This window comes from Haliotis rubra, unplaced genomic scaffold, assembly GCF_003918875.1.
Source record: "Haliotis rubra isolate DU_JTF1 unplaced genomic scaffold, ASM391887v1 Scf653, whole genome shotgun sequence".
In the NCBI taxonomy this organism is placed as follows: domain Eukaryota; kingdom Metazoa; phylum Mollusca; class Gastropoda; order Lepetellida; family Haliotidae; genus Haliotis; species Haliotis rubra.
In genome coordinates, this window is record NW_025767361.1 from 449386 (window position 1) to 472245 (window position 22860).

Genomic DNA, 22860 nt, shown 5'->3' on the forward strand with positions numbered 1-22860 from the left:
GTGTGGTTTAATTTGTGTTTGGTACAATAACACGAGCACATGAGACCTTTGAATACAATATCTTTCTTCCTCTGTTGAATATTTTAAAGCAAGTTCTTGAAATTACAACAGTGTTTGTTTTTGTTAAGCTTTTGAAAAAATATTATGTTTTTACATTGTTTTCGTGTTATGTTAGCAATTCTGATTTTATAACCGACAAGGTTAAGATGCACTTTTATCTGCTGTTATAATACGTGCCGCATCATCTCTGCTATATAATGGCTTCAACAAAAGCGTCATGTCTACATGAGCACTACAATAGTAACAGATGGGACAACTGTACCTCATTTACTGTTAAATAACCTATCGTGATTCTTTAGGAATTAGAGAAAAACGAACTTGCCGGATAAAAAATATGAAAATATATTTGATCTGTATTTAAGTATTTGATACCTTTTAACGTTAATACTGGTGTGTGCCGCTATAAAACTATTAAAAATGTTGAAAGCAGCTTCACCAATGCACGAACAAAGACAATGCGGCAATCTGCGCCTATAACACCACAACGAGAGGGATAAAGACGAGCCCCAAATCAGCCCCTTTTAACTAGTCAGTGTGAAGACAATTCGACAGTTTTATCACGCCCACATCCGACCCCGACATTTTCTGTTTAATGTAACGGTTTCTCTGATCCCCGAAGGAACCCTGTGTGATCCCAGCCCCTCAAATGCGAAACTTGTCCCTTTTCAACAGTAGTTCCGTGTAACAGTTCGCGGAGGCTCCGGGGACCTGGTTACAGATCGTGTTACACCAACGCCGACCCCCTTTCGGGGCCCCCGGCTCTCCGTGTTAACAAAGTGGGGTATCAGTTTCAAGTCTACTCGATTCCTTCCTTGATAATCACAGAGCAAACGAGAATTTTTTTGGAAAAAGATTATAGCTGACGGTAATTACGCCCTCTCCCCACCTGACGAAACAATTTCTCACCATATGTCGGGCTACAAAAATGGCTGAAATTTGCGTTTACGGAGCTAGTGATGTTGCCAAGCCAGAGTCTTTAAACGGAAGTCTCGGGTTTTGTTGATTTTAGCTTAAACGGCTTAAACAGAACAAGGATCAAAACTCATATCGTATGCGCTCTTTCTGCAAAATATCTATAATATACGTCGCAACGCAGTCAGTTGCCGATGAAATAACTCTATGAATTGTTAAAGCATTTTTTAACATCCTCCAGGACGCAATCAGTGGGACTTCGTTTATCTATAGTCTGATTGCAGTGAAAACGTACCGATGAATTTCACCTTAAACACAAAAGTAAATCAAATTATGTGAAATTAAGATTGCGAATCCTCATAATTTTACCTTGCCAAATGAACATTTCAATCTCAGAATTTTATTCAACTTAGGATAAAAGTTGTTTAACAAACGATCATAGATTCAAATTGCTATTATTTGTATTACAAGGGGGTAAGCGCAGTAGATGAAACACCATTTCGCTTTAATCGATTTACTTTTTATTTAGAGTGAAATTCATCGGTACGTTTTCACTGCAAACAGACTATAACTTTGGTTTCATAGGCAATCGGATTTCAGAGTTTCCATCTGGGGAACCTGGAGCCCGTTTCAAAGAGATCGTAGCGCTAACCTGATCGTAACTCCCATACTTTAGCATAGACTTACGACAGTCGTAGCGCTACGATCGCTTTGTGAAACGGGACCCTGGAATTTAAACAGATGTTATTTTTGTTCAACTGGGTAGCACCAAATCCTCGACGTCTTTGGATGCGACTTCAACTACTTCTCGGATTTCGGATTAACGCCTTGAAACACACCTTGAAACACATTAACATTTTTTTTCTGTAAATTTTCCTGTTCCAGTTTTTTTGTAACACGGTTCAGATATTGTAAAATTGAGGTAGCTAATTGTTTAGCGAAGCCCAAGACGAACCTCACCTCCAGAAAACTTATGATATTTGTTTTCCGTCAGTTAGATCAATGCGGGCAAGTTGAGAGTTATTTTAGAAGAATTTATTGCCAAGTAAACCGTTATGTCGGTACATGTCAGCCTATTTAACCCTATCATTCGAATGGTTATTGGTATAGGCAAGTTTAAGCTCATGAAGTACCAATGAAAAACAGTTATAAATGATGTTATATACTTCCGTGTGTACGTGGATATGTTAATCCAATAACAATTCCAATTATTGTTCGTGGGTAATGGTCCACTTGGAAAACCCATGTACATAGATCACTTTAATGGTTGGAATTCGAGAGTTTGATCGACATAACCGATGCAAAAGCTATGAATGTAGAGGGTTCGAGAAGATCTTCTCATATGTTAGCTGTCGTTGCATTGTTTAAACATGTTTCGATGTTGGGAATTTAGAACACCAAGACATGGATTTCTATTACCAACGGGCCGCTGTTGTCTCGTTAGCGGGTTGTTTGACTCGGTTTCTTCTGCAAATATGAGACGCGTATAACAATTGATTTTCTTTACACGTTGTTAAGAATCGTTGAGATGTATTTTATTGTTTAAAGAACAACTTTATGAGGTATCTAACCGCCGATTTTGAAACAATGACACTTTTTGATCACTTTACAAAGCGCCATTTTTGAGACCGTTTGAATAACAAAGGGAGACAATTCTTTTGTATCCACGAAACGTCAAATGTTAGTCGTAGTTTCAGAAGGAATATAAGCTTTCATTGATTTATAATGACTTTGATAAGAAATGTATTGCTGAGCCTCACATTAGGTATTACAGCTTATAAACGTAAAAATGTAGTTTTGACTTATGTATATATATATTACGCTATCGCATTTCATATATCATCAACACAAAGAGCCCTCCTCCATCAAGGTTATTGGCTTGCAAATAGCCTTTAGGTCTAACGAGATTCAGGGAAATCAGACATTAAAAGTGCGTCAAAGAAATCTATAGTCTTTATTTCACTCTCTTCTAAATCACGTCCTGCTTTCTAGTCCTGCTTTTTGGATGTCCCAACAAGAGTACATGGTAAATCTAAGCTTGAAATATCGCCAGACTAAAAACGCCAATATTTATTTATGAGATTTCAGTCTATCCTTGAGAACAAGAGCGCCGGCAATTCCCTAATTACATAGATAGTGAATATACTGCCGGGTGAAGTCACTTCTTCGTCGCTGTTTAGAGTACAGCCCAAACTACTGCACAGTCTGTTCCTGGGAGATACAGCTGGACCGGCCCACGTCTGATCCGGGATAGGATCTTCCAGTAAAACCCGGATCCAGGGAATGAAATTCTAGAATCCCTCTCTTGTTTGGTTTCTTGGCCCAGAGACGTCGGGGAGACGACTGGCTTGAGTTTGGCCGCTTGTGGCACTTCTGGGTCTCCCCCAAAACCCACAGCTCTCTCTTGTATTGACAGTTACAACCCAAACGTGGGGCTGGGATCCATGCTAAGGCACGTAGCTTGAAAACTGGCTCTTGCGCTGGTTTCATGGGCACGTCTGCCGCACTACCCCGCGCACGTTTAGCACGGGAACACCGCACGCGTTCGAGACGGAGTATTACCTTAATTGGCTTCACCGCATTTGGTTGAGGCGCTAATTAAATTTATTTTGATGCAGGGATGTTGTGCCAGTCTCTCGGCACCATCTCACCCCAAAGCCTAATTAAATTAGTCCCCAAATCTCCAGTTTAATTCATTTAATGCCGAACGGCAGCCGATCGCTCTACTGTCGTCTGCTACCATGCCTGTCCGCCATTTTGCCGCTTGGGTTGCTTTCCAGCACCACCCAAGGAGCTTCGAGCAGAAGTTGACTCGCTTTATTTGATTTTGGCCTTCAGAAGTGATTTCTCGGCGGATGAAGGGTACTAAAATGTTTTGAGGTGCTTTTGTTTTGAAGGTTATGGTCAGCCATGCGTTTATTAGGACTGCACGAGAATAAAGGAAACAATATCTGTCGGTCTGGTCTCGAGTGCTTTTGACAAAGATTGAAGAGGATTTCCTTTTCTTGCAGCATCTGTGAATGTTTTGTTTCAGATCCCAACTTCTATATCTGACACACGCACGCACGCACGCACGCACGCACGCACACACACACACATGCAATACTAGTTGCTGATCGGAAATACGTTTAGATAAGTTGGTTATGTTCAGTGCTGCTTTGAATAGTATTTCAGTCAGGTAACATGCGGTTAATTCACTGGATCGGGAGAGTTTCTGGAACAACCTGTGAAGTCATTTAGGTTGGCACACAGCTTTCCTTTGAAATTGCACTTACAAAATAAATATGGTCAGCTTCATTGTTTTCATTCATATTACATGTAAGTTCAATCAGACGTCTCCGAACGAAAGGTTAACGGAACTATTGAGACTACACGCTATACAGTTGACTCGGGGTCTTGCTCGTGATGATGTACAAAACTGTGTTCATTTGACCTTGTTTAAGGCTACAGCTGTAGTATGGCAGCATGCTGAGTTTGGGCCAGACAATCTCGTGACTGACGCCCAAGTCAGTCAACACATCTGGGATATGATGACGTAACTAAACCAAGTCAGCAACTGTGACCACCAGATCCCGTTAGTCGCATCTTGCGACATGCAGGGTTTTCGCAAAATCTATTGTTATCCTGATTTCTACGGGTGTATACAGAATGTTATGTTCTGCCGTCATATAGATGGAAGCTAACAGGACCATATTGCTCTTCTTCTGTAACTAATAACAAATGAAGATCAATGAAGTACATTTCTGAGGCTCTTGTCTGGACCGGTGTGTCATAAAGTGAAGTCCCAAAGAGACCCACATTTGGCACGTGACATATCATATATTTGAACTGACCATGTGTGTTAATGCTTCATTACAAAGCATTGGCACCACACTAGAAAATACTCCCAGACACTATTAATGGTTATATTTATTGTGGTCCATTTTAAAACGATATCAATTTCATACACATTCATTGGCTCCCCATAAATGTCAGTTTCGAGACGATATTATAATGGCATAGCATGAAATGGTCGCCAGAGACGTACTGTAATTCGTTGTCCGTATACCTCAGCCGTTATGTACATTTCAAATATAGCAATGTACATTTCAATATAGCGACGTTCATTTCAAATATAGTGATGTTCATTTCAAATATAGTGATGTACATTTCAAATATAGTGATGTACATTTCAAATATAGTGATGTTCATTTCAGATGTAAAGGTTGTATGTTAACGTGTCATATTTCACCTTCTACAGCATTGTATTTTCATCTTTTTATTGTCAATTTCATACAGGACGTGTGTTTTTTGCTTAAACTGGCAACGTTTCATGTTGTAACTCGTCTATGAATGAAATATTTCGTATAATAGTGTATATTTCACAAATGGCGATGTCTATTTCAAGTGTCCCTTCTCTATTTCAGCTGCTATTCCCAAGTGTGCCGGGTGTGGAGAGCAGATACTGGACAGGTTTATACTCAAAGTGCTCGACCGATCCTGGCATTCAAAGTGTCTAAAATGTGCAGATTGCCAGGCACAACTATCCGATAAATGTTTTTCAAAAGGAGATAAAGTGTACTGCAAAGACGATTTTTTCAAGTAAGTATACAAACATTATATCCATACTCCCAGAGCAGCGAGTAATGATGGTCACTGACGAAGGCATGTTTTAAGTTATATATACAATCAGCAAACACCTCACAGAAGCGATAACAATGATTAGACTGAATACGTCTAAAATCTTGCACACATTTCACAGACAAGACACAATCGAGCAGATCAAGACTGTTCCCGTCTGTATCTTGAACATCACGTTCAGGGCATTAAAATGATTTCATAGAATTCCCAGTTCTCCCCTGAGTTTTAGCCAAACTCCCATCGACATCTGCACCGCATGAAACTGTTTTTAAAATACAATCTCCTCACGTACCCTCTCTCCTGCAATCCCCCTGCAACTGATATTGGCACGCTCTGCAAACATGGACCTACAACTGAGGATAGCCAAATTTGAATTTCACGGAATCGGACTCGGTTCTTGAATTGGAACCATCTGTGCAGGAAAATGTGCAGGAAACGTTCGATGGAAACTGTATACAGAAAGTGACAGGCTTACTTAAACTTTGAAACGGTGATCGGTTTTTATGCTCCAAAATGAAGAAGTATGAATCTTTCGTAAGGAATGTATACCAGAATGTGGTATGTTTGTAAATTAAATTTTATGTAAACAAACAAAATAATTTACGTCACATCAAACTACGTCAACGCTGCACGCTTACTGATGTTTATTTATTTATAGTTCATCTATTTATATTTCTTGCTGTAAGGACCCTGAAACGGATTAATTTGACAACTAATAATTCCCAAATTGTTATGCGTTGTCTTTAATAAATATGGTAAATATGTGAAACATACTACATATTCCGTAGTAGTGAAATTATATTTGTCTATGACTGTTATTAAGTGGCAGCACATTGTATCATTGAAATTGACAATGAATTGTACGAGTAATAAAGTAATTACTGTGTTTCAGGTAGCAAGCTTTTAACGTTATGAGCGAACTCGATTGTAAGGATAAACTTTAAAGGCTCTACGTTATTTATTTATGTTCTTCTGTTTACAATCCACCTGCAGTTGACAAGTATTTCCTGCAGTTCGCTGAACAATGGATGATAGCTATTAACTATATCACTGACAAAAACATCTCCAACGATTAAAAAAAGTAAATTGCTTTACAATCTAACGACAATGGCCGACTGAATTATTCAACGGACGGGGATACGTTCTTAGCAGTTGGTCGGGGCTTAAAAACTGCACGTTATAGTCGAGTGATTTTCTAGTTTGGCACTGTGTTAGTATAGTTATATTTGAAGAGGACAATGCTATGGGCTCAAAACACCTGCAGTATGATGGACACATGAAATGTATTTGTTAATTATTAATGTTTTTCTGTCCCTACACGCTAAAAAGCTGATTGTCTTTTTTCACAAGAGGCGCACTTCCTTAGACAATAATCACCGACATACTAAAGGTAAAAAATAACGTTTTGAATCATTAATGTTTTAAGTGCTTCGTCGTTGATTACAGTTTGTTGAAAATCTGAAGTAGGGTGCTAAGAATAAGAGAATTGATTTCAAAAGAAGCAAAGTGGAGGATCTGTTTACTTGTTAAAAATTGATATGTGTTGAGAATATGAGACTAAATCGTTGAAAAGTGTTTGATGGGGTTGAGTGTGGTTGGATGAGAACAAGGTCGGCCCACTTGGTGAGGGGTGGTCAAGTGGTGCTTAAAACATATGATCCACAGCCAGTGATTTCGAAATCATGATTATAATTACAGGAATATCATTATTGTTATTCTGTTTTTGAGCGATTTGTGTTATAAAGACACATGGATTCAGTTCAGTTCTAAGCAAGTCGAGGTCGTAGTGAGTGAGTGTGTTTAGTTTTACGCCGCACTCAGCAATATTGCAGCTATACGGCGGCGGTCTGTAAATAATTGGGCCAGACAATCCAGTGATAAACAGCATGGGCATCGATCTGCGTAATTGGGAACCGATGACATGTGTCAATTAAGTCAGCGATCCTGACCACCCGATCCCGTTAGTCGTCTCTTACGACAAGCATGGGTTACTGAAGGTTCATTCTAACCCGGGCCTTCATGGGTAGTCGAGGTCGTAAGTCGATGTCGTAGTATGAAAGTTACGATCTTCTTAGCGTGCGAACAAGAAGCTGTAAAACAATGAAGCAACTCTCACTTGCTAGTTCCTCAGTGAGTGAGTGAGCGAGTGAGTATAATTTTACGCCGCTTTTAGCAATATTCCAGCAATATCACGGCGGGGGACACCAGAAATGGGCTTCACACATTGTACCCTTGTGATGAATCGAACCGGGGTCGTGGGCGTGACGAGCGGACGCTTTAACCATTAGGCTACCCCACTGCTGCTGAGCGTAAATGGTAAAATAGCGGTGAAAATTATAAGAATAGATCACTGGTGGTCAGTGCTGACACCAGGTGCTCATGGAAGGGTTAAACATAAGTTTTTGTTGCCTAACGTTGAACACCAACGCCCCAACACACGATAGCCGTGCCTCCATCAGATTATCCGGTGACAGCCAGTTTCTTACCTGCCAGTCACGTGACAGAGAGTCTGGACCAGACGATCCAGTGACACAATAGCTCAAAACGATTTGTTAACTGATGAATTACGTTTCCAACTCACTAAGTAAGTTTATCTAACTGGCTCATATTGTTTTCTGACTAACACACTTGGGGCCTTGTTGCATATTTCAAACACGTGAACGTCTAAGACCATAATCGGATAAACGAGAAAAGGACGCATGTTTATTTCAGTCCACACCTTGTCAATTTCACCTCCATAATTGATAAAACACATGTACACTGCTGACTATTTAAGTATGTGGCTGTCGGGTGTGTATCAGCCTATCACGTACTCTGAAGGGATCTTGTCTCGCGAAACCCTGTCGGCCTGTTTCAGTTACCCTCAATTTACATGCGTTTTATTCATTGTCCCATATGCAATAACTTGAGACGATGACCATAGGTATAATCAGGGAGACTATATGTTGTAGATTATCCCTGGTATAATCAATAAAAGACAGAACTCTAAAGGACGGTGGTCATTTAGCATTTGCTGCAGTTCGTAGACGTAGGTTTAACTCTGTAATCATATCATCGTCTTACTATTTCAGGAATCAATTACGGAAACATTATTGCAGCGATAGAATTAGCGTTAATATGAGTCTGCTATTTATATCATACCCGGTGCAGAAAACACATTCCGGGACGTATTCGGAATAAATGGAACCAAAAAATATACACCCAAGTTTAAAGCAGCTGAAATGAAAGAAATAAAAGAATATTCGATGGTGATTGATTTATTTGGGTATCCTAATCGATGGTGATTGATTTATTTGGGTATCCTAATCGATGGTGATTGATTTATTTGGGTATCCTGATCGATAATACACGTACACCAGACACTAGTGAGTGAGTTTAGTTTTCCAAGCAATATCACGGCGGGGACACCAGAAATGGGCTTCACACATTGTACCCGTGTGGGGAATCGAACCCGGGGCTTCGGCGTGACGAGCCAACGCTTTAACCGCTAGGCTACCCAACCCCCTAACCAGAGAGTAACTCTGAGGAGTGATGTGAACATGATGATACTGTTTTACAGTACTTAGTACTATACGGAGTGAAGTGTGTATTTGTATATTGTATCCTGGCAGCATACTTGACTTGAACCGTGAAACGAAATATCATGAAACAGTCGCTTGACTTGATGAAAGAACAAAGTATCATAGACCCCAATTGCTTAGATCGATGCTCATGCTGTTGATCACTGGATGGTCTGATCCAGACTCGATTATTTACAGACCGCGCCATATAGCTGTAGTATTGCTAACGGCAGCGTTAAACAACAACAACAACAATAACAACAACCCCAAAACATAACAAAACAAGTATCTTAGGCATTGAATGCGTAACGGTTCTGTCTGGTACTGCGTTCTGGTACTCGTGTCCAGTTTAGAATCGATCTTTCAAATCGCCACAATAATTATGTCTCTTTTGCATGGTCAGTTTGTATGGAGAAAGGCACCACACCTCAGCTCCTATAGCCTCCACGACATGTGTATATAAATAGTCTATATCGATAACGCTGGTTATCAAACGCCAAAAAATCCAGTAATCCCGCTTTTGTGACGTCACGACTGTCTCCATCTCACCCTAAAGAGGCTTTCATATCTTAGTGGGGAATTATCTTCCGACAGTCAGGCCCGTCTAATGTCAACGTCACCGTCAGTAAGGTCAGCCTCACGTCAACCAGGTCGTGTCTGTGAAATTGACATCGTAATAAACAAACGTATTTCGATTCCCAGATATCAATTTCGAAAGAGAAACGAAATAGTCTTATTACAGCCTGTAGCTACTTGGAAAGGTTTTCTGACGAAAGAGGTACCAAATTATTCTTTTAACTATCTTTGGATTTATTTGTATTTTCAGGTATATGTCTGCATATGTACTCACCAAGTGTATCGTACTTCTGGGGACATTACAGTATGAGTGATCCTTCAATATATATATACAAATTTAGCAGATCAAATGTCAAATATTTGATGAGTTCGTCATATGTCTCAATAACTACAAGGGACAAACCAATGATGAAAATTCTAATATCTAAATATTAAAACTACAAAACACACAATGATCTTGATGTAATATTGAATTTAGTACGCTATGCAACATATAGAATTGTTTTTCGTCTGACAAAAATAAAATATATTTGTAAATATTAATAAACAAATAAGTTTATAGTTATAAATTAATATAGGAAACGGCATTGAAAACCCAAACTAACACAGCGTTACGTTGACAACAGCTCCCCTCAAAACATAAAAACACACACACCAAATTCTGCTCCTGCTTGTAACATAAACCTAATGGACGGTTCCTGTTCCAGTGTTTTTCATTCGGCTAAATCAATTTTGGCGTGTCGCATGACCCCTTTCAAATACAGACGAGAAGAATTCTCTCCGGGTTTCCATAATTTGTTATAAACTGATTTCCCCGAATGATGCCATTACCGTCAAACTGATAACAGTTTAACATAAACTGTTTGACTGAGAACGATGTGAGGATAACGCGCGTACATGCGAAAGAAATGTTAATAATTTTACAATGCATTTTTTAAAAACAACGAATCTCAAATTACCTAGAGTCAAGAGCTAGATTTCAGTTTTAATGGTGTTTTGTTTTGTCATTTCAAATGTTTTGATAATTAGAAATTAAGAATCAGCATAATTATTACAGCTAAATACGTTTGTTTAGATTTTAACATAGCTGGCCACCCGGTAGTGAAATAATTAGATTTATTACTGAAAATGTCAAAATTATCTCCGCGAAAATAGCCATGCATTTAACACTAATGAAAACGAAAACCATTCGATATCTGGATAAATGAATATAGGGATAAATTATGATGGTGATTGTAAGCAAAATAAGAAGAAAGTGGCGAAAATATCAAGTTCTTAACAGTGATTTTAGGGAAAAGGCACTTCCTAAAATGTCAGTAACTTTCACGTTGTCAGGTTTTAACCATAAAAGTTGATTTATCGAGTCATATTTGTGTTACTAACGTCCTGAGAATCATTAGAGGGGTCATAAATTTTAAATAACAGGGTAATTTTGGAAGAAGAGATAGGAAGAGTTGTCGAAATGATGTAAATTGCACGTTGCAGTCTTGTCTATTTCACAGCTAGTTGAACTCATTCACGTCGCCACGTCGCACGTGCATCCTTCAGGGGTGTTTCAAAGTCTTCCTAACTGATACGATCCGATTTCAAAGGCACTGAATTCTCGTGATATTTACAAGGTATGTCGCGTGCGGCACGTGCAGGTTGTCTCGTGTCTCAGGGACCAGTCTGATCGCATGGCCCTGGCCAGATATTCCATGCGAATATAGACTTTTTGATCGCGAAGGTTGGCCTCAGTTGAAATGAGCCCTTGTCACGCAATTCGCTCGGTGTCAAATAGTCCCGTTAATCAAGACACTATGAAATCAAAATATTAAATATTGAAAGATTATTTTCAAACCACGTCGACTGTATTGAGGTTCACGCAAGACGACCTGTTACTGGGGACTCTCGATGAATTATTTACAGTATGAAATGCACTGATGTCAATTTTAGATGAAATATATTACGTTTGCGCTGGGCATATGACACAATCGTTCCGCTTGGCCACTCTCCATCCCTGTGTGAGTCAAGTCGCTGGCATCCCTTATGAGATTTTTGTACGATAACAATGCTAGCAAACAACTAGAGATTGAAAAACACATGAATGTTTACTGAATATTTAATCAGCTTGATTTATCACGAGTTAGAGAACAGGAACGAATCGATGCGCTATTCTCACCTGGTTTTCCTGTACTGCGGTGTACAGCGGCGCACCTTTGATGTTCGTAAGAGGACAGGTGTAATGGCGATATATGCCAGCTACTCTGCGCCCATCCAACCTCCCTGCTGAGTTATTAAGTAGCAGACATGCGAACTGTGAAATCAACCAGCGGTTGATATAGCGCGTTATAGGTACTCAGCCCTGTGTCTCTGAAATTAACACGGCCTCCGGTGATATCGACACCGCTCCACGTGAAATGGCATCGCTCTGTGATCATGAACCTGAAAGCCATGTGAAACGGACAGCATTTGGTACGGCAACATCGTAACCCGGCGTTGAAATGTATATGATATCAACCGCAAACATAAAGCAAGGCAAAAACTACAGCAATCGAATCACTTTTGAATGGCTAAATCGCATCAAACTGGGAAAGACGTTTGAAACGACAGCAAATATGATTTATTGCTTAATTTAAAATATAAAAATACGATACGAATATTTCTGTTTTATATGAGATTTGGCAGCCAGGGGGACAAGAAACATTTTATTGCATTCAGATATTTAAAACTCAGATGGAGTATTGCATGTGTGAAACGTGGTGTTCTCGACCATCATGGTGGCAAACAGGACCTGCCTTCACAATAATGCCTTTGTGCTTCTTTCAAAACACGATTAAACAGTGTACTTATTTCACAAGCATATACATTAATTATACATTCACGGATAACATAATATTCGCAAAACGACCAAGACACGCTTGCAATTATCTCCCCCCTTATTTTTTTCGGAAAGGGATGATGATAATAATTAATTTTTAAAATTAAAAATCGTGCATATACAGTACATTAACATGAATGAATTTTTTGATTGCACCAACGGCCAACATAACATGCATTGAATCCATTCTTTGTTTGCTTGGAAAGGGATGCTGATAATGAATAGAATTTTAATTTACCAAAAGATAATTTATATATTGTTCATCCACATGGGGGTGGGGTGGGGATTTTGTGGAATACAATTCAGACAATCGCACTAGTGGTGAGAATAACAGTACATATAACCCGTTTCATATTTGTTTGGGGAGAGATATCCAAATTTGATTAAAACGTTGAGGAAAGTTTGAAAGTTTAATTGGTTTTGTTTTTCCCCCAATCGTCCGCGTCCTGTTGGTGAACATCTATCGTGTTTCCTTCATGCCATGTTCGATATTTCCAATTCATCACGACCCTTCCCCGAGGGAGTCTTATTGACAAGGAATCATGAACGCACCCAAATCAACCTTCACTTCGCGATTGGTGAAACGGCAACTTCCAGATAGGCAATATACCTGCGCGCGCAGAACAAAGAAATCACGCGAGATCACGAGATTTTATCTCGTTCGTGAATGACAGATTCGACATGGTCGAGAAAACGAATTTCTCTGCAAACATAAAGTCCCATATGGACCTTCTCTTCTCGGAGATTTTTTAATTTGAGGTGATTTGTAAAAATCTGTTCACTCCTGTGCTTAGTTTCAACATCAAAGAAATACGCCTCGGATAATTTGTTGAATATAACTCAGAAAGGAAAAAACAACCAATCACATCTGACGTTTGTAAGGGACGGTAAAATAAATTCATTTAGAATTTATTATATACTCATGCCAATAATGGTTGCCCCCCCCTCCCCACCCCAACCCCGCACACACACACACACACACACACACACCACACCCCCTCTCCAATAAAAAAAATTGAATGGGGTGACAACCATTATTGACATGAGTATATTTATTCGTGTGCAGTTTTAAGAAAACTATATGTTACCACACGTGTATTTCGAAAACGATTTTGTTCATTGTCATTCCAAGTAAATGCATTTAAGTAAATTATTGTCTAAAATGTATTAATACTTCATTATGCATTTGGTTATCACGCTTAAACAATGAGATCACGAGACCCACGAGTCTTCAGCAACCCATGCTTGAAAGATGCCATTGAAGGGATCGGGTGGTAAGGCTCGCTGACATTTTGGCGCAAATCATCGTATCAGTTGCGTAGGTAGATGCGCATGACATCAGTCACTGGATTGTCTGGTCCAGACTCGATTAATTTCAAACCGTCGTCATACAACTTTAATACTGAGTGAACGGTCAACACAGAACAAACGAATAAACACATAGCGATGAAACAATGATATCAGTCGTATGTTGTATCTAATAAACGTCTAAATTGACCCATGTTGACGTCACGTCTCGGTTAGGTCAGTAGTCGTTTTGAACAAGAAGTTAATATCAATACAAAATCCTCTATTGTCTTGTAGTACTTAGGACTGACTGACTGAGTTTGGTTTTACGTCGCTTGTAGCAATATTCCAGCAACATCACGGCGGGGACACCAGAAATGGGCTTCACACATTGTACCCATGTGGGGATTCGAACCCGGGTCTTTGGCGTGCCGACCGAACGCTTTAACCACTAGGCTACCCCACCGCCCCAGTACTTAGGATACGCAATGCACATCCTCTGTGGAGGCCCACGTCCTTGTCCTAATATAGCCGGTGATATGTACTCGACTGGAAGTAGTTTGGGCCTCTAATCAATATACCAATCAATATTTTCTCGTACTAATTAGTTTAGGACACGGTTGGAAGCACCGGGGGAGGCTTTGTCTACGGCTACATTGCCTCGCCGATGAAACAAAAAAGAAACGAAAATAAGTTTAAGTGGCTGCGAGTATAGAACGTTCACTTGGGAATTCGTCTTTCATTTTCAAATTGTAAGACTTCAAAGTAACTTCAATATATAGGACGAACATATTGCTACGAAATATTCTGTTTATCAGATTTCCTGTCACTAGTATTGCAGCACATATATACTGATTTTAAATTTTAATTCACACAAACATATTTTCTTGTATCCATTACTTTTGAATTTAAAATAGGACGGGTCAAATTTTCGAATTTCACAATTCGATCCCATATTCTCAATTGTATTAAATGAAAGGTTTCAACACTCGCCGTCTCTGTGAGTTGCTCATCAACAGAGAAACTAGCCATATCAAGTCAGGAAGTCGTAATCGATATGAATTTGATCGGTGAAGAAAAATACTACTACTGTGTGGCCCTCCCTTAAAAATATTAATTCCAACACGATTACCTTATGATGAAATTATCATATGCATGTTACAAGAAACGTATAAATTAGTCAAACTGAAACTTATTTGATATGTACAGTATGATATTAACACATTGGAGCGAAGCTTGAGTGGCGGTGTACATTTCAAAATGAAATGTACACTCACATCATCATTTTGCCATTTCAAGCACGTGCTTTCCGCATGTGGCTATACGTAAAGATTAGCTACTCAAGCGGAAAAAGTAAATTCTAACCACAGAATCAGAATAACTCATATATCGTGTCCAAATCAGATTTCTAAACAGATATACACTAACGGCATTGAAGACTAAAATTCTGATCATGACGTTATTCTAAAAGAATGGAAAACTTTAAAGAAAAATATTCTGCTTTATTTCATGACAGCCACACGAACTGCCAGGCAAAATGTAATATGTACACATTTTATAATTAGATTTATAATTATAAAGTTTATCGAAACTACTACAAATAGTCATCACAACACTGCAAACGTAAGTTCCAAGATTAAGATGGTTCCCGAATGAAATACATCACCGTTGAACAATTGCTTTTTTCTTTCAATTTTCACCTTCAACAAATGTGTGTGTCTGAATCTTTTTGCTGTGAAGTTAATACACGTGATAAATATTCCAAAATGACATGTTATCAAACCCGGTTAGCTTGGACACTTGTTCTGTGATCATGTTAACTTCCCTGTTCAACCGCATGTGTGAGTGGCCCTGTCCAAGTTAAGGGATGGGTAAAACCAGGAAACTAAGCCGTAAATAGGATTTGTGTAACGAGAGAAGGAAGGTCGCCCTCATCTTTAAAGCTTATTACTCGATTTAAGAGATTACTGGGGAAAAAAGTGTAAAAGCCGTATCGATCGTCCCCTCGAGGAGCCCAGTGTGAAATACACTAGATTCTATAATGAAGCAGATGATGGATGAGAAAGGGGCGGGGCAATGGTCAGTTGTGGTCAATAGGTTCGGTCATTATTGTTGATATCGATGTTTCTTGCAGCATAATAATTCCCTGTGGTTAACAGGGACACGTTATACAACATCTCAACTTGCACTGAACTAGTACGAATCTGGCACCCACTGTATATCTTATTTTAATGTATCACAATAGCCTTTCTATATTATGCAAATTTCGAGAAATATTTGTTTTTGTTTATGGAGCGTCGTACTCCTATAAAAACATAAATCGAAATAGACCATCTAATGATATGATTGTTTACGTTGTATTTTTAAAAAACAGAAATAATCCTTGTAAATAGTAATAATTGCCGGACTAAAGAAAGTATACATTTGAAAAATTGGATTTGGTCAAAGATTTCCCCACCCAGCTCCCAAAGATAAATAAATAAATGATATCAGTATCAAATATGAAATGCATCATTCTTAATTACCAGTTTTGTTTCATTTGTATCCACAATAATGAAAATAGTTATATGATTTCTTTTGCCCGCCAGCGATGTCGAGACATAATGCAGTTACATCTTAAATTGGTACCACACATTTTTGTATGCTCGGTTGGCGATATAAAAAGACAACATTCTTGTTTGTTGTTCCAGTAGGTATCCCAAGTATTTTAGATATGAATCAACACAAGTTCAGTGTCATTTGGAACTAGGTCTACGTCCATCATACATTGGACGTTCTGAAAAAAGTAAAAATCGTAGCGGGTAGTGCTTAACTTTGTACTAAGCGTGTACTTCCTGAATTAACATTACATATATCCACGATCTCTCTTTGTAGTACTGTATTCCAAACCTCTTACCGCCTGTCTTAAGATCAAAACTAACGGGATTATTTTTGGATTAAATGTAAGACAAATTACGTTTGGCTATGGAATATTGACATCAAGGGGGACTTAAGAAATGAGCTTCACACGTTGCCTTCACGTGGGGATTCGGGGTTTTGGGGTAAGCGGCAAACGGTTGGCCCAGAAGGATTCCAAACCTCCCGACAAGGATATGGGAATGGCAAGGCGTTTGTAAGAGGTGTTTTAACTATGGCGACTGTGAACAATTTTATTGAAATTTCTGAATATGCAACAAACACTTTATCACGCCAATGGTACCAATACCATAGAAATACAGAAAATCATGAGATACAATTTATCACAGCAAACAGAAACATCAAGGGAAGATGACGCTCATTCAAACACATTTTCTACCCTCTTCTCTCTTCACTTTATGTTAAAAGGACTTAAATTCAGATATATTTATTCAACGAATTAAAACGATGTAGTGATTTCATATTCCTCTCATAAACAATTCAGATTTGTTAGAATCATGAAAACTTTTCAAATTCTCATTTGTGAACATTAAACATTTGGAGTCGGTGTAACAGGCAGTGTGTCTATGTTCGTGTAGTCATCGACCCCGCTCCGTTCTCAAACAGCACCAGCGAATGCCGGCATTGTTCGATGGGGATCGTTTGGCTAAAGCGATAAAAACCATGCCATCCTCTTGTTTTTGTATTGGATTCAGTTCTAAGAGCACGCGTCATGGGATTCAGATGCTGGAAAGGCTCATTTGTCAAATTTTGACAGTTATTGTATTCCATACTTCGCCGATTAGCTTCAACTTAATAACCGAACGTGTCATCGCCCCACAACGAAACTTAGGTCAATGCTGCAGACTGAGCCTCGACTTCTCGGCGCTGGGTGCTGGCAAAACCCAACATAACATGAAACATTTTATAGCATTTAGGGACGTTTTTGTCAAATATTATGCTTCCTCGCTGGCGAGTTTTTTTGCGTTGGAAGAAAATCGCATTTGTCAGGAGGATATTAAAATGCAAAAATGCCTGTGATTGCAATATTTGAAAAGCTGCAAATATGTCCATTTTTTCGTATATTTTGTGTGATGAACAGTTTTGGAAACAGAATTCAATAGATGCTGAGTCGAGGAATTTGTTGGGTTTTTTTTTTGAGATCAGTTGGGCAAAAGGATGTAGGTTGTAGTTGTTCTTGTACCGTTATTTGATGGAGTGTAATTCATTTTCATTAAAAAAAACCCGAACACACATAAAAAATAATAAAAAAAACAACGTATGCGCGTGATAGTGATTTAGGTTCGCAAGAGTGATAGCACGCATTTCTTAGTTAAATATTTTGAAACGGACTTTTGAAGTGCTTGTAACAGCAACATGTAAAAACGTCTTATAAAAAAACATGAAGAGTAGACAGGTTCTCAATGTTATTTGTGATTGATACATATTGTCTCTTGGCCGTAGCTGCCTTGAACAGAATTCCTATTATACTGAAGGACAAAAGAAAGTATACACTGAAAATTGGAAATGATCCAAAATTACAAACGTTATCAAACGTCCCTAAACTGCAAACAGTCGCTTACATTTATTTATTTATGTAGATGAGTACATCTAGTCAAATTTATTTATTAATGTATTTATTTATTTATTTCAGACTGTTTGGGACAAAGTGTGCTGGGTGTGAGAAGGGTATCCCACCGACAGAGGTGGTCCGCCGTGCCCAGGAGAACGTCTATCACCTGGACTGTTTCGCCTGTCTCATGTGCTCCCGGCAACTCAACACAGGAGACGAGTTCTACCTCATGGAAGACAAGAAACTAGTGTGCAAGACCGACTACGAGGCTGCAAAAGCTCGAGGAACTACAGGTGTGTACATTTTCCTCATAAGTTGACCTCATTTGCATGTTATGACTTCGTTCGTGACGTATATAAGATGGTGGCGTGCCCTATGCAAGCTGCTCATTTGATACTTCTATGGTTGCTTTAATTTGTGGGATAATCGCGATTGTTCCGGAGACATGCCATTTGTCTGTAAAATGGATTAGCCAATTGCTAAACTTAGGTACTGGTCTCTATTTTAATAATTTCTTTTGCGGATACATTTCAACAAATGGTCGAAATGGAATTAAAAACGTTATTAAAAAAGACATATTTTATATTATGTAACCAATAAAGAAACAGGTGTCAAGTGACAAAATAAGACGGATTTTAATGAAACTAAAGGGTAATATTTTTTGGTTTTACAAGCAATTATTAAAATTTGTAAATATATATTTTTGAAATAACTTTCAGCATGCGAGAGGTGAGACATGATATATTGATATAATAATATTAATAATTTTCAGATTTCGAAATGGATCCCTCAAATAAACGCCCGCGCACAACTATCACAGCCAAGCAGTTAGAGGCGTTGAAACGTGCATACAATGAAAGTCCCAAACCCGCGCGTCACGTCAGGGAGCAACTGAGTACCGAAACCGGTTTGGACATGCGTGTGGTGCAAGTGTGGTTCCAGAATCGGAGGGCCAAAGAAAAACGGTTGAAGAAAGACGCGGGGAGGCAAAGATGGAACCCTTATTTCCGTCAGATCAAGCGGGAAGGCGACCATGACAGTTCTCTTAGCGCCGACGATAGATCCGATGATGGACTTACAGACAGTTCATTTCAGGGTAGGTCCAGACTTCAACTGTTTTGTTTGTTTGTTTGTTTTGTTGTTCAAAGCCGCACTTAGCAGTATTCCAGTTACGTGACGGCGCCTCGTAAATAATCGGCAGACCAAACTAATGATTGATATTATGAGCAACGGATTACACTGTCGGGGTATGATGGAAATACTCAGCCAATTGAGTCACTAATAGAGTTAGCACCCTTTCAGCAATAACCTAACAATATCATGGTGGCGAACACCTGAAATATTTGCTTGACAAATTGTACTCAAGAATCGAACCAAGGGCATCGATTACGGGCCAACGCTTTAACCACAAGCCTGCCCAACCACCATTTAAGAAGGATGAAACAATTGTGTTAAATGTGAGCTCAGTGATTTTAAAGTCTTGTTTTTGTTCTTCCAGGCAGTTTGGATGACCTAGAAGGCCCCGTCCACTCGGGTCGTTTATCCGGGGACCTTTACGGCTCGGGCCCTGTGGACCATGAATCACTGGGGATGCCAGGGGGGCCTCCAAGCACGCCCCCTATGGATGCGTGGGGTCACTTCAACGGTCTCCCCGGGGCTCAGTTTATCGGCCGCCATTCACCAAACATTCCATCAAGCCACCCTCAAATGTTGCCAATGGATTCACTTCCGCTAGGTGGCGCGCAAAACATGGTTCGAATGATGCAGCCCGATGTAAACGACACCCCTTCTGGCTTTGTAGATTACCCGCCAGTCACCTCACAGAATCACGTGGAAGTGTATTAGTCATGTGACAGATTGTGCTGTTCTTATTGGACAAAATGAAACAGAGCCATGCGGAGAAACGTTCGTAGCCGCATACCGTATACAGATTCAAATGAATATATTTTTGTGACTTGCCGGATACTAGTCGTTCTGTGTAGAGGCACTGTAAAGACAAATGACAATCTTTGACGAAAAGACTTCGTCCGTGTCAAGTAAAAACACTCGAGGGCTGTTGCATTGTCCATTTGATGCTGAGGGACAGATCTTTCGTTCATTCGATGTGCGATTTATATTGTTCCAAGTTCGTGAAGTCTGTATCGATTCAACGTAGCGTTGGCCGTTATAGTAGAGCGGACAGACTCCTTGCATGGGTTGGTGCTCCAGAATGCTTCGTTATGATCAATATTTATCTGTATTATTTGGAATCAAGCTGTTAGCTCTGAAGATGTCGCTACATATCAACTATCATTATTTCCAAGAACCGACAAGCTTTTTTATTATTCCTCGATCTCAGCCATGTTGTATTTACGAAATATATTTATTGTCTTTTTATTTCATGAAACTGATGAAAGCTTTATGATATTCTTTTTATTTATTCTACTCTAAAAACGTTACGGACCACCCGTTTGTTTCAGAAACTGAGGGACAAAAGAAACTATACCGAGTAGTGTCATTGAAAATTGAAAGAAATCTTGTTGAGTTAGATCATGTGTCTATTCAACATCACTCATTTGCAGAAAGTCATTCGTGGCTGTGTAATGTTGTGTAAAAATTGATTGGTTTAGCGAATAATGAGGTCATGAATTAATTTGCAGTGAAATGTAAATTTGTGCATAAAACAAGCACATTTATTGGTTTTCAAAGATTTTTTCAGCATTATATTTCTGGAAATTTTTAAAGTTTTAAAATTATATTTAAAAAGCTGCAGAACCAAGTCCTCACGCCCTAGTAACGTTCTTATATATAACATCGTTGAGTTCATTTTATATCTAATAACGATATGAAATCAACTCAGAGGTAAAGTTTCTTTTGTGCATCAGTTTATACCTACAGTCAATCTGTGGAGTTGTCCTTGGATTCTTTGAGTAGTATATGATAGTTTATACAGAATTACACTGGAAGTGATTACATAGAATTGTATATACATTATTAACAAACTGGTTTATTGACATATCACAGATTTTATTGAACAAACGCTACTTATGGCATAGACGGGCCAGTTTGTGTCGCATATCAGCCCTGAACGTGGATAATTTGGTCACATTTCACCGGTATGAGAGTTTTCTCTAGTCAGTCATAACCGGGTCGATTCCTCTGCTTGTACATACACGGTAAATATATCAACGTTTAACAATCTAATTACAACATTTTGCCCAATTCTCACCAATTTTACAGTTGATATTTGATTGTACATGACATCATGACCCATGTTTTACATTGTTTTCGTTCTTTAAACCTTATTTAATGCCTTTACAATGTTAATTATTACAGAGTTATCTCCCATTGGTGTGTGCATAATAATGTCTTATAAAAATGGCAAAGTTTTATATTTCAAGGGGAGATAACTCGTTTTGAGGGGAGGTAATCCATTTCGGGCGACGTGCAATGTCTCGGTTATCATTTCAATACTCACATATTATTGAAGTCAATCATGCCTTTTATGATAAGTTATCTTTATTTATTATGTTGTTGTGATTTTAAACGTTATCCTAATTTATCCGAGGTTTTGTTCCGAGTAATTGTCCCATGTGCAATATTCATGTGCATTGTTCAATAAAACATCCAGTTTTATCGATATACGGTTTATTGATTTTTCTAGTTTTAAAATTAATGCCCAAAATGCCAATAATGTTCTTGGCATACAAATATTATGGGTCACCGTTGTCCCAGATGTCCCAGATTCGGGGCGGTGCAGTAGCCTAATGGTTAAAGCGTTCGTCTCGTCACGCTGAAGATCCGGGTTCGATTCCCCACATGGGTACGACGTGTGAAGCCCATTTCTGGTGTCCCCCGCCGTGATTTTGCTGGAATATTGTTAAAAGAGGCATAAAACTTAACTCACTCACTCACTCACTCACTCCAAGGTTCTGTATGCTTGTATCCTTGATTTCCTAGTACCTGTGATGTGTTCCGGGTGAGTGACAAAACGCGTGGGTAGCGTTTTCATCCTTAATCAACTCCTTCCTCCAAATCCCGACGTGAGTGTTTTAGGCGAGTTGATGTAGGGGTTCGTCGTCACGTCACGTGCATGGCAGCTGCACTTGGCAACATTCAATCGTGCGAGTGTGTGTGTGTGTGTGTGTGCGTGCGTGCGTGCGTGTATGCTTGTACTACCTGGGGCCAATACCGGTTTTATAGTGCTAGCCTACTGAGAACCCACACTGCAAGTTTCTATGAATGCCCCATCAGACAGATTATTCCCTCTCTGCCGAGTGTCAGGCAGGTCACAAGATAAACAATCCGTTTCCTTATTTGGGTATTTTACTGTTACTCCACATCAATAGTTTGTATGTGAAATGGTAACAACGGACAACAACAATATGAAACGACAACAGCAATATGAAATGACAACAGCAACATGAACCTACAACAGCAATATGAAACAACAGCAACATGAAACGACAACAGCAACATGAAACAACAGCAACATGAAATGACAACAGCAGCAATATGAAACGACAACAACAATATGA

The 22860-nt window shown here is 39.1% G+C and overlaps 1 protein-coding gene across 1 annotated transcript in view; it reads left to right on the forward strand.

Annotated features, from left to right (window-relative positions):
* Positions 1-21962, forward strand: part of LOC124257242 (LIM/homeobox protein Lhx3-like) — a 35244-nt gene extending 13282 nt beyond the window's left edge. Inside the window, exons 2-5 of the mRNA XM_046691255.1 lie at positions 5379-5553; positions 18425-18636; positions 19116-19439; positions 19842-21962. Coding sequence (XP_046547211.1) covers positions 5379-5553; positions 18425-18636; positions 19116-19439; positions 19842-20188 — 1058 coding nt within the window. The 3' untranslated portion in view covers positions 20189-21962. The remainder of the gene's footprint in view (positions 1-5378; positions 5554-18424; positions 18637-19115; positions 19440-19841) is intronic.
* Positions 21963-22860: the final 898 nt, after the last annotated feature.